At 45.4% G+C, this 12,704-nt stretch overlaps 1 protein-coding gene across 1 annotated transcript in view; it reads left to right on the plus strand.

Moving 5' to 3' along the window:
* The window catches only part of PLCB4 (phospholipase C beta 4), a 331,441-nt gene that overhangs the window by 153,187 nt on the left and 165,550 nt on the right, over window positions 1-12,704 (plus strand). Inside the window, exons 4-5 of the mRNA XM_030196321.1 lie at window positions 4,637-4,717; window positions 11,896-11,955. Of these exons, the coding sequence (XP_030052181.1) occupies window positions 4,637-4,717; window positions 11,896-11,955 (141 nt within the window). The remainder of the gene's footprint in view (window positions 1-4,636; window positions 4,718-11,895; window positions 11,956-12,704) is intronic.

Here is a 12,704-nt window from a genome sequence, read left to right on the forward strand (position 1 = left end):
CTAAGTTGGATAAAACTAGGTGATGGAAATGTAGCACTAATTCTTCAAGAGCACGCAGGATAGCTGTATCTTCACATGTGGGTGATATCATCTGATGGAGCCCACGCAGGAACTTTTCTCCAGCACTTTTCAGACCCCTTGAGAATGCCTCATTGAACATGTGTACCTGTTGTTGTCTACCACTGTCACATGGGATGCCTTTAGTCCTTTGTTTTCCACAGAGCTGAAAGAACATGTGTTGTATTGTGCTCGTCTCGTCCCCCACACTTTGAGTTTGTTTAAAATTCATTTGTTTCTGTTTGTAAGTCCTGTTTCTCATTCATTCTTTTTTTCTGTTAGCTTCCCTAGGTAGGTTTTACTGGCTGTCTTTTAAATTTTATTTCTTTTTCATCATTAGCTTAGTGTAACCCAATTTCAGGTTCCTGTCTGGGTATTTTTCATCATTGAGCCGTTGGATGACAGCAGCTGCTGTTTAAAGGGCCCTCATTGCCTACTTTGGAGGCCTCTGGGACCTCCTTAGGGCCAGCAGCCCCTGCAACATTCCCTACCCAAAACCTTATGTGGGACATATATGATTACAAAAAGAAATTTCATAAGGCATAGAGGGCCTCCAAGACCTGGTATTCTACTGTGCCGCAACCACCTTTAGCCCAACACAGGGCATAAATGTCTGATGAACCCCTCCTTGCGGAAGCAACGCCCCTTAAATAAAATGAATCTGAATGTTGGCACCACGCTTCACACCCCACTGTCATCCTATCCCGTTTGCCCCGGGAACTGGACTTACCCAAGGGTTCCAGGAGCTAAGAGGATTGCTTCTGCTCTCGTGACCCAGCCTCCCCGGATGAATCAAGATCCCAGGGAGGGTACGGGATTTGAGTGGGGCCAGCCCTCTCCTGTTTTATGGAAGGGATGGGGCTTTGTTGGGAAGGGGATTTATATTCAGTAATTCATCAGGGCTGGGGGGGAGGGTGAAGCACACTAGATCACCATGTCTTTGAGGTTTCTTCCAGGGGGAATGATCCATGTGTGTTTTTAATGCAATCATTTATGCTGTTCATCAGATCAGAGGTAGGGGGAGGAGGTGGCCTTTTACTTGCACTCCTATTGTGCAAAATGGATCTTATTTCTGTGATTCTTTGCATATTGCAACAGCCAAGAATATTTAAGCTCTGGAGCTCATTGGCGGAAGATGTGGTTATATGAGACAGATATTGGGGAAACCACTGCTTGTCCCTGGGATTGGTAGCATAGAATCTTGCTACTATTTGGGTTTCTGCCTCGTACTTATGACCTGGATTGGTCACTGTTGGAAGCAGGATGCTGGATTAGATGGCCCATTGGTCTGACCCTGTATGGCTATTCTTATGTACCTCTAAAGTTCCCAGTAGTATCAGCATGCAAAAATATACTGTCAAAATGTAGCTATATGAGTAAGGAGCTCATTTGCAGCCGACGGCTACATTTTGCACAAAAAGGGGTACTAACTGGCAAATGTAGTGGCCCCCTTGTTGGTTGGGGGCTGAGAGTTGCCTCAGAGGCCAGTACATAATAAGTAGTGTATTTTACTCCTCTATCATTCTGTCTCACAGTGCACGGACTTTAAAGGGTCCCCAACCAGTGAGCTTAAAACTTTCGGATGCAATATTATTAATCAGGCACAATAAAGAAAAAGTCAAAAAGATGACTGGGAGGCAATCTTTGGTTTTAAAATAAACATTTCAGGATTTATATTCAAAGCGATTTAAATGGCAAGGTGAGACTCCTGGCCATTTAAATCGCTTGTCAGGTGTTACCCATGAATATTCAACATCAATTAACCAGTTAGTGCCATTGAATATCATGGTTACTACTTACTACTACTTAACATTTCTAGAGCGCTACTAGGGTTACGCAGCGCTGTACAATTAACAAAGAGAGACAGTCCCTGCTCAAAGAGCTTACAATCTAATAGACAAGTGAACGGTCGGTCCGATCGGGGCAGTCAAATTGGGGCAGTCTGGATTCACTGAACGGTAAGGGTTAGGTGCCGAACGCAGCATTGAAGAGGTGGGCTTTAAGCAAAGCCTAAACCAAAACCAGCTATTTTGTGGGTGAACTGGGGGCATAGCCGGCATCCATCAATGGGCCCCCACACTCTTGAAAGCACTCCAAAAGACTTTGCTTATCTCAAGACTATCTCTACTTACAGAAACAGGTAAAACATGGATCTTCTCCAAAGCCTTTAGTGGAAGAAGCAACTAACTAGCTGGTCGCAAGCACAAGGACTAACACCAGCTACACATACTGTAGAAATACCTGCTTATCCACTCCTGAGATCATTTTCATGCAGCAGTTCTGATTCAACAAGCGATTTTTCTTAAGTTACTCACCCTTATTTTCTATCAAACTCCTGTTACTATATCTTTATATCTATATGTTTCTCTTTCACTTATACCCAACGGGGTCAATATTCAAAGCAATTTAAATAGCCAGGAGAGGCTTCTGGCAATTTAAATTTCTTGTCCGGGGCAAACAGCAGATATCCGGTGGCACCCTGGGCAAGTCACTTAACTCTCCATTACTCCAGCTACAAAACTTATAGGCAGATGATCGAAAGCCCCACACAGCGCTCTAAAAATAGTGCTGGAACAGCACGGAGCTTTACCGCCCCTAAGATCAGAGATAATATCATGCAAATTTAAGCACTCTGTTATCTCTGATCATAGGGTAAAGTACGGGAGGATTGTGCCTGAGCATGCACTCAGGCACAATCCTCCTGTACTTGTTTGACAGATCTGGGCCGTTAAAAGCCCAGACCTGTCAAACACAGGGGCTGGAGGTCCTTGGGACCCCCACACTAAGACCCCAAGTACCCCCACACCAAGCCAACAACATGGGGGGCTGGAGGTCCTGCAGACCTCCAGACCACCCAACACAAGTTTGGGGTGCTAGACATCAAGGGGGTCTCCAGCCCCCCTAACCCTCTAGCAACTCCTAAATGGCCCTGGAGGCCGAGTGGGCTGTGAGTCAACTCCTCCCCCCCCCCGACCTGGTTGTCTAGCAGCTCTCTTCCCCACCTCTACATTTGTTGGAGGAGGGAGGTGGCCTCCCTCCTCTTTCATCGGCGCTGGGTGGGGCTTCACACCATAAAAGGGAGAAGCGTGATCTCCCTTATATGGTGTGACGCCCCGCCCAGCACATGCCAGGATGCACTGGGCTGGGCGCCGCCATTTTCAAAGCAGCGCTGATAGAAGAGGAGGGAGGCCACCTGCCTCCTCCAACGAAGGTAGGGGTGGGGAAGAGGGCCGCTAGATCACCAGGTGGGGGGGGGGGTTGACTCGTGGCCCACTGGGCCACCAGGGCCATTTGAGGGGATGCTAGGGGGGTAAGGGGGGCTAGAGACCCACCAGATCTCCAGCCCCCCCCCCCCCAAATCTCTGTCGAGGAGGGTAAGGTCCACTGGACCTCCAGCCCCCGTGTCACTGGGGTGCGGCAAGTCGGGTTCCTGCTGCTGCATTGGGGGGAATGGGGGGCCTGTTAGCATGCAAATGCATGCTGGACAGGGCTCACCATTCCTCCTCGATGGTCTGTAAACCCTAATGTCAGCTCCGATCTGGCGTAGGGTTTGGCTCGCTGCTCGCTAATCATTGGGGAGGAGGAATACATTTAGCATGCATTTGCATGCTACTTGCGCTAAGAGCTCTGTTTTGCATGCATTTTCATTCTTGTTGCATTCAGAGCCCTTGAGTGCGTTGTTTCACGTGCTCAGGGTCTCTGATCGTGGGGCGGTAGCAAACACAGGCACTAACAGCCTCTAGCGCCTGCATTTGCTTCTGATCAACAGCCCATTAGATTGTGAGCCCATTAGGGACAGAGAAAGTACCTGTATATAATATATGTGAACCGTTTTGGTTGTACCCACAAAAAGGCGGTATATCAAATCCATAATCCTAATCCCTAACCCTAATACTGCTGAATATCCACAGTTAGCATCTATGCCAAAACCGGCCATTTCGTGGACAGGTCAGGGGCAGATTCGGCCCTTCTGTGGTTAAGTGCCAATATTCAGTTCTTAATTACATAAATAGAACCCATAAAACCCAGGCCTGTTCTTGATGCAGTTCACCTTATACAGTTAAGTGCTAAATATTGCACTTAACTACATAATTATTAGCTGTCTGCATATACCTAGGTATTCAGAACCATTGCCCGGACATGGCCTTGAATTACATATCTGAGGATAATTCAGGCAGCGGCCAAAAACAAAATGCTATCACCAGCTGAATATTTACCACTCTGTTGGGAATTGCATGTTGATATTGTAATACACACTATGCCATAATGTGTACTGTTATGTGAATATTTTTACTACTGTAATTGTCTATTGCCTATGTCTGGCTTATTCTTGCTGTGCATCGCCTTGGGTGAATTTCTTTAAAAAGGTATTAAATAATTCATAATACATAAGGTAAATAAATAACTGAATAACTTACCTCTTACCAGATGTTTCATTGCTGAATATTGTTCTCTGTATTTCCTGCATTGTATTCTAAATAACTATCTTAGGTGTCATGTCCCATCTACTATGATGAATTGTTTTTTGGGGGTTTTTTTCAAAACAGCAACATACTTGAACTTATTTTCTTTTCTACAGGAGTCCTTTGTCTTTGAACCTAATTGTCTTTTTAAAGTGGATGAATTTGGTTTCTTCCTAACGTGGAAAAGCGAAGGAAAGGTATATAAACATCAAAGTTCAATGCAGTAATAATCTTTGTACGCTAGTGTTTTTCTTTTGTTCTTTCTTTTTGTTTGCTAATTTGAACCATGTGCTGCTGTACACAGAATGGGGGATAATTTAATAATGTTTGCTCATATGTGGCTATATACACATGTTAAATAGTCTATTTTAAAATTCTGACTGGTGTAAAAGTACATGTGTTGATACAGTGGCATGCACTTTGCCAGTTGGTGTGTGAAGGGATTGAGTTTGGGTGGAGCACAATTGGAGGTGGCAACACTGTTTCTTCTCAGATAAGCAGGGGTCTTCCTCCTGCTTAGCTACCAGTAGGGGTTTTTCCATCTCTAGGGACAGGCAAGTTTCCTGGAGTCCTGCAGTACTTGCCTGTCCCTAACTATTGAAAATGTGATAGTGATAGAGCGCCCTCCACTGGCAGGACTGTAGGTGGAGGACTCCTGCTTAGCTTAGAGTGAACAGTGGTTCGGAAGTATATGCATAGATTATAAAATTGGCTAATTTTCACTGCTTAAAAAATCTCAGTGTGGACATTTACATCTGCTCAAGAGCAGATGTACGTGTCAGCGCCTGCAATGTAGGCAAGATTTCTGCCACTTTTGCTAGATATATAGGGCCTGATATTCAGCTGGCGGCATCCAGATTCCGGCATTGGGCCCTTTTACAAAGACGTATAGGCTTCTACACGTGCCCAACTCGCATCAATTTGGAATTACCACCCAGCTACCGCATGGCCCGGGTGGTAATTTCATTTTTTAACATGCATCCACTACGCACGCCGGAAAATATAATTTATTTTCCGGTACATGGTACTAACCGGGCAGTAAAAGACATTCTATGTGTGTAGACCATTACTGCCCGGTTAACACAATGATGTGTTGAAACTCTCTGCTCAGTGTGCTGTGGCAGCTAAGAAAGCAAATAGAATGTTAGGTATTATTAGGAAAGGAATGGAAAACAAAAGTGAGGACGTTATAATGCCTTTGTTTCGGTCCATGGTGCGACCGCTCCTCGAATGTGTTCAATTCTGGTCACCGCATCTCAAAAAAGATATAGTGGAATTAGAAAAGGTACAGAGAAAGGCGGCTAAAATGGTAAAGGGGATGGGACGATTTGCCTATGAAGAAAGGCTAAAGCGACTGGGGCTCTTCAGCTTGGAGAAAAGACAGCTGAGGGAAGATATGATAGAGGTCTATAAAATAATGAGTGGAGTGGAATGAGTAGGCGTGAATCATTTGTTTACTCGTTCTAAAAATACTGGGACTAGGGGGCATGTGATGAAGCTACAAAGTAGTAAATTTAATACGAATTGGAGAAAATGTTTCTTCACTCATTGTGTAATTAAACTCTGGAATTCGTTTCCAGAGAATGTGGTAGAGGTGGTTAGCTTAGCGGAGTTTAAAAAAGGTTTGGATAGCTTCCTAAAGGAAAAGTCCATAGACCATTATTAAAATAGACTTCGGGAAAACCCACTGCTATTTCTGGGATAAGCAGTATAAAATGTATTGAACTTTTTTGGGATCTTGCCAAGTATTTGTGACCTGGATTGGCTATTGTTGGAAACAGGATGCTGGGCTTGATGGACCTTTAGTCTGTCCCAGTGTGGCAATACTTATATGCTTATGTACCTTACCGCTAAGTCAATGGGTGGTGGGTGGTAAGGTCTCAGAACCAAAATGGACGTGCGCTAATTTTCATTTGGCCAAAATATTAAAAAAGGCATTTTTACAGGTGCACTGAAAAATGGACCTACGTGCATCCAAAACACACGCCTACACTAGCACATGCCATTTTTCAGTGCACCTTAGTAAAAGGACCCCTCAATTTCTGGGTATACGGATCAAGGAAAAACATTGCCGGTTAAGTGTTAGGACTGACTTTTATGCAATCCGGTTCATGTGGTTCTCTTAGCCAGTTAAGTCCTGAATATCAGCACTTAACTGCCCCAAGTGCTGACTCCACCCTCAGAACCCCCAAAAAAATAGCCGGTTTCGCATTAGATGCCAGCCGGTCATTTTCAAGGTAAAATGCCGCTGAATATGACCAGTTAGCCCCAAACGAGCGATTTAATCATCCAGGAACTGTTTCTGGATGGTTAAATCACTTTGAATAGCGACCCCATGGGTGCCAATGTATCCTTATAAAACAGTGCCTAAGGAGGCACCCTGTTATAAAAGTACCATTAGAATGTGGTGTTTCTTCATATTGTGGGATTGATTCACTCACTCTGAGGCCACAAAAAAAGCTGAGAAGATAGCTGTTCTGAGAGACCAAGCAAAAAAAAAAAAAAAAGCCTAATTACTATTCAAGGCTGGTGCAGAAATTGCATGGGAGACTGAACAGATGTAAATTGGATGATAATGAGAGTGTAATTAGACATTTCAAGCCTGCCCTGCTCTATGCCTAGGAGTTCATTAGTTCATGGGTAGATTGGCCTACCAGGGTATTGGGCATTTCCTGGTAGGCTGCTGTGAGTAAGCTGAGAGTTAACAGTATGGGCTGATGAGGAATACGAGTTAGTGCAGCTGACCTTATCCTTCAGTGCTGGCTGATGAAAAGTTAAGAGGGGTGGAAGGAAGAAAAAAAAAGAGGGATGGGGCTTGGGGAGGCTAGCATGATAAAGTGGAGCAATCCTGTATTGTCAGCTGCCATCCTGTAGTGTCAGCTGTCATAGAGCATTTCAGCAGGCCTTCATTAAGTGAGTATCTCTAAGACTAATGAGCCAGCAATGCAAGCCCTGTGATGCCCATGGGATGACTGTACTTATCTGGCCCCTTCTTGTTTTCTTCTGCATCTGACACTTCCAGAGCTGGTGTTAGAGGATTGTTAGCTGGGCCCCATGCTACAAAGAACCCACAAGCCTACCTTAAACTGAAGAAGGCTTTGGTTGCAGGACGGCTTTGAGGCCCCCTCCCAAATTTTCACCCGGTGTTCTTGAATTTCTTAGACCTGCCCTGGACACTACAGGATGTCTCTGCTGGCAGCTCTGTCTCTCTTTTTATGTGGCACTTAAAAACAAGGAAGGGGAGGAGACACTGGTAGGTAGGTGAAAGAAGAAGAGGCTACTGAGAGGGGAATACACTGGGAGTCGGGAGGAGGAACCCAGAGTACCCTAGGCCATTTTTTTTTTTTTGCCTCAATGTTTCCTGATTTAGCTACCTCATTTCTCTGTGCATGACATGGTATCCCTTGTCAGACATACAAAACATGGTGGAGCCACAGGTGGTTTCAGGTACACAGGGGCCCACCCCCTATGGGCTCAAGCCTACCCAGCAGCAGCACATATTATCTGTATGTGTGGCAGGGATCTCCATGCCTTACCAGCTGAAGATTTCCTGGCCAGAACGACCAGGCCATCTAAACACTGTAGCAGTGGCACTCCCAGCCACCAACGCTGCCTCCCACTCCCCCGGCACGCTCAGTTCTCACCAATGCTCAGTTCGTGCATGAGAGCTAAGCATGTGTGGGGGTTCCCACTGTCAATGGGATTCCAGCAAAGGAGATCTTCAGCTGGCAGGGCGTGGGGATCCTCGCCTGCCAGGGTATTAATGTTTAATATTTGCTGAGTGAGCGAGTAGAGGGGGAGCAAGGGCCCATCCATTCCACCCTAGACCATCCAGAAATTGCCTTCTAGCTATGCCACGATGCGAAGTTGCTTGTGTGATGCTATTTCTGCTATACAAAAGGCCAGAGAAACAACATGTGCGTAAACATGGACCATGACATCAGTATAGTATAAAGGCAGGAAACTAAACACAACTGGCCACACTGGTTTTCATGCAGCTTTAATTCTAATTTGGAGACTAAGGAGAAGAAAGGAGAATCTCAGCCTTCACACACATGCAAAAAATGTGCTCGTCACAGTGAGATACAAGCTGCCATTTACTTAGCAACTAATAGGTAAGAGTGGGAAGCTTCATTTTTGGTGAACTGCATTAGGGAGGACTTACTGGTCATGTAGACTAAAGAGCATCCTGGGAAGTGGGGAGGGGAATATCCTTCTCTGATGTGTAAAGGGATTCTTGTCTTCTGCTTTGATCCTGGGGAATCTGAGCTGGATTCCCACTGCAGCTCCTTGTGACTCTGGACAAGTCACTTAACCCTCCATTGCCCCTGGTACAAAAAAATAAGTACCTGAATATGTAAACCGCTTTGAATGTAGTTGCAAAAACCACAGAAAGGCGGTATATCAAGTATCAATTCCCTTTCCCTTCCCCTTTCTCCTGCAAAATCCCTCTGATAATGTATCTGGGCAGCAAACCCAGAAATGGTGGTATGAGTAGTAAGCAAGAAGAGCAGGAGTTCCTTTCATACTCACAGGGAAAGCAAGTGATAGCAGTTGTGCGAGTTGAGCTTGAGTTTCTGCTGTGCTCAGCTGTCTTCAAGGACCAAGCATGGCTGGCACCAGGTGAACTAGGTGGTCACCTATAGCGTAAGACTTTAGGGGGTGGCAGCAGAAAGTGCTCCCCAGAAAGCCTGTGCAGTGGTAGCCCTGAGATCTCGCTTCTAACCCCACCTGACCCCCACCATTTCCACCACCAGCACACTGCTGTCACATCTCTGGACCTGCAGCTACAACAACAATAAAAGAAAAAAAGAAGGGAATATGTGACCCATCTTTGAGAATAGGTGACAAGTCTTTGGAAACAAAAAAGAGGTTTTAAAGAATTCTGTTAGAGCAAACAATTTGTACTACATCAATTCAAACACCATCCTTTTATGTGAAAAAATTAAAAAGTTACAGAAGTTCAGACATGTAACATTTGAAGACTTCTTATGGACCCATGACATGAAAAATCAGCCATTCTTAACATTTTGGATCTGCTACTTGTCAGCTTTTCCCAGAGACCCTTACGTATGGGTACATGGGGGAAAAATGCCCACATTGGGTTTTCCACCTGCTGAAAGGCATGCATAGGTTTTAGAAAAATGCTCATTTTGGCCAAGGCTTTTACAAGAGGGATTGAGAGAATCATCCTGTTTAATACCATGCTGTTTATTTCAGTCTTCAAAATGAAACCATGTAAACTGAGGCCTCACTATTCATTTGGGAGAACTTGCATGTGTAGTTTGTCAAATGAGGCAGCCACATATAGAAATGTCACCACTTCTACCTGGAAGGTTTGAAATTGCTCCTTCCACGTCAGGGGCGTAGTTGTGAAGGGTGGGACAGAGAAAGCCCCCAGTGCAGGCCGCAGGCAGCCTATGAGTGCTGCTGCCTGGGCGAAGACTGGAGCAGAGCGAGGTGATTTTTAGGTACCCCGGGGGAGGATGCACCCTGTGTTAAAACGTTCTGTCTATGCCACTGCCATCCATGTCCATCTATGGCTACGCAGCTGTTCCACGTGTAGATACTGACATCTCCATGTGGAAGCTGCCAGGTTCATGGCGTTCATTTTTGGAGCTTGTATGTTTGTAAAATGGCTGCTCCCACTACCAACGCTGTCAAATGCATATGAACTCATGTAGGCTCTGTATCAACAGATCCTTTTCTGAAATGCCACTAGAACGGAACATGTCCTGACCTAGATCTCTACATTTTAGGTAAAGTGGGGTTCCACATCTATTTGGGGTAGATGCTTTAGGGAAGCTAATAACAGCTGCTTTACCTAGGTAGGTGAATAGCTATTTGTGTGTTGGAGTAGAAAGAATGGAGCCTGATAATACAGAAAAGGTTTACAGAATATTAAACCACACCAAATTGCACTGGAATGTACCTTTTTTATGTTAGAAACAGGACAATTCTATAAACTGGTGCTTATAGGTACATGCCAGGTATGCGTATCAAAGGTGCCATTAATCGACAGGCATCTATGTGCACCAAGGGCATAGCCAGACCTCGGCGGGAGGGGGGGGCAGAGCCCGAGGTGGGGGGCACTGTTTAGCCCCCTCCCCCCGCTGCTGCCAACTCCCCTGCCACTTTGGACCCCCCCCCACCCCCGCTGCCCGTCTGCCCCGCCACCACATCAGGTACCTTGCTTGCTGGCGGAAGTCCCCAATCTTTGCCAGCCAAAGAGTCTTCTTCAGCACCGGTTGACTCCGGCGCCTTCGTGGTGTGATCATCTTTTTCTGACGCCTTACGTCCTGCACCATGCATGTAGCCCCGTGCAGGACGTAAGGCATGAGAAACAGATGATCACACCACAAAGGCGCCGGAGTCAACCGGTGCTGAAGAAGACTCTTCGGCTGGCGGGGATTGGGGACCCCCGCCAGCAAACAAGGTACCTGATGCGGGGGCGGGCGGTGGCGGCGGGGGGTCAAATGTAGAGGGGGCCAGGGTGTAGTCTGTGGGGGCTCATGCCCCCGTGGTCCCACGTAGCTACGCCCCTGATGTGCACTAGGCGCCACAGTTCCCTCTATGCTGAGTGGGAGTCCTCCAATTACAGTCCTGCCAGTGGGGGGTGCTGTTTCACTATCACATTTTCAATAGTTAGGGACAGGGAAGGTCTGCAGGACTCCAGGGAACCTGCCTGTCCCAAGCAATCTGAAAGCACAATATTGAAGCAGCACCTCCCGCTGGCAGCAATGAAATTGGAGGGCTCCTGCTCAGCTTAGAGGGAACAGTGTTAGGCACTATTCTATAAGTCAGGCACCTGAGTATCATAGCGCCTAAATGCAAAGGGGGCACACACATGGGTGGAGCATGGGTGTTTTTCCCAATTACAGGCGTAGTTTGTAGAGTACTATAAATTAAGTGCATCGCTTCATGTACTTAGGCACGTCAACTTACAGTATGCCTGCCGTTGACGTGGTGTAAGAGGGCACGCCTAAACATGGGAGCGCCAATGCCTACATATCCTAGTATTACGTAAGATGTCAGTATAGAATCGAAACAGCACAAGGCACTGAGGTGCCTAAAGAATTGCCCTGAATATGTTTGGACAAACCCAATATTCAACCACTATTTGCCTGGTAGTGCCTCAGACCTCTGAGGGTGAATTGACTCCAGTGGGGCGGCACGGTGCTTGGGTATTTTTTTTTTTAATTGCAATTACTCTTGCTGCAGTTTATAAGAGTGTTCTAGCCTGATTTAAAATAAAATGCAGTATCTCAGTACGTGCTCTTCAAATCAGTTCAAGTCTTTTCTAGTCATTTTTTTTTTGACTTGGCGTCTATTGCAGTAGGAATTTGAACTTACATATTTTCTCCTGTTGTCCTAGGAAGGGCAAGTGCTAGAATGCTCCCTGATCAACAGTATACGCTTCCCACCTCTGCCAAAGGTAAAAATGGTTTGCTCAGTTCAGTCAGAAGGGAAACTCTCAAAGGGATGCTTAAGCCTTCCAGACTCACTGATAATTCAAACTCATATTGGTTGTGTTACTGACTAAGCTTTTCCTTGAAGCAAAATGTTTCATGTATGTTTAGCTTTTACAAATAATGTCAGTTTTAAAAGTTTCAGTCTGTCCCACATTAAAGCACAAGGCTGTCCCTCCACTACCATATTATTGATCTAAATATTACATTCTTTATTATATTTCTACCTAAAAATAAAGATAGAAAGATCATTTTTATTCTGTGTAATATTACTAACCACAGAAAGCAGCAGCAGCAAATGCTTTCAGTCAAAACAAAAGCCTAATTTTGATTTTCATGTTCCAAAGCATTTAGTCTTACTTTAATTTATAGTACATTACCAGACTCGGCCGTTCTATCCACAGATGTGTTTATGCGTGAGAGAAAGAGTGCTATTGTATGGGTGTGTGCGTGACTGATAAAGGTTATGGTTGTATGTGTTTATGTCTGTCAATAAGAGAGGCCTGTGAGTGGCTTAGAAATTGTGTGTATGTGTGAAAGAAGCAGACTGTGTTGTGTGTGTAGAGTGAAAATGAGAGCGGGTGAATGTGTCTGTAAGAAAGGGTATATGGTGGATGAGACAGAATCTGGTCAATAGTCAAAACGATTTAACCGACCAGAAATGGCCATTGACCGGTTAAAGCGGTTGCTTAGGGCTAGCCGCTAATTTTCAGTG

Source organism: Microcaecilia unicolor, chromosome 3, assembly GCF_901765095.1.
Source record: "Microcaecilia unicolor chromosome 3, aMicUni1.1, whole genome shotgun sequence".
Taxonomy (NCBI): domain Eukaryota; kingdom Metazoa; phylum Chordata; class Amphibia; order Gymnophiona; family Siphonopidae; genus Microcaecilia; species Microcaecilia unicolor.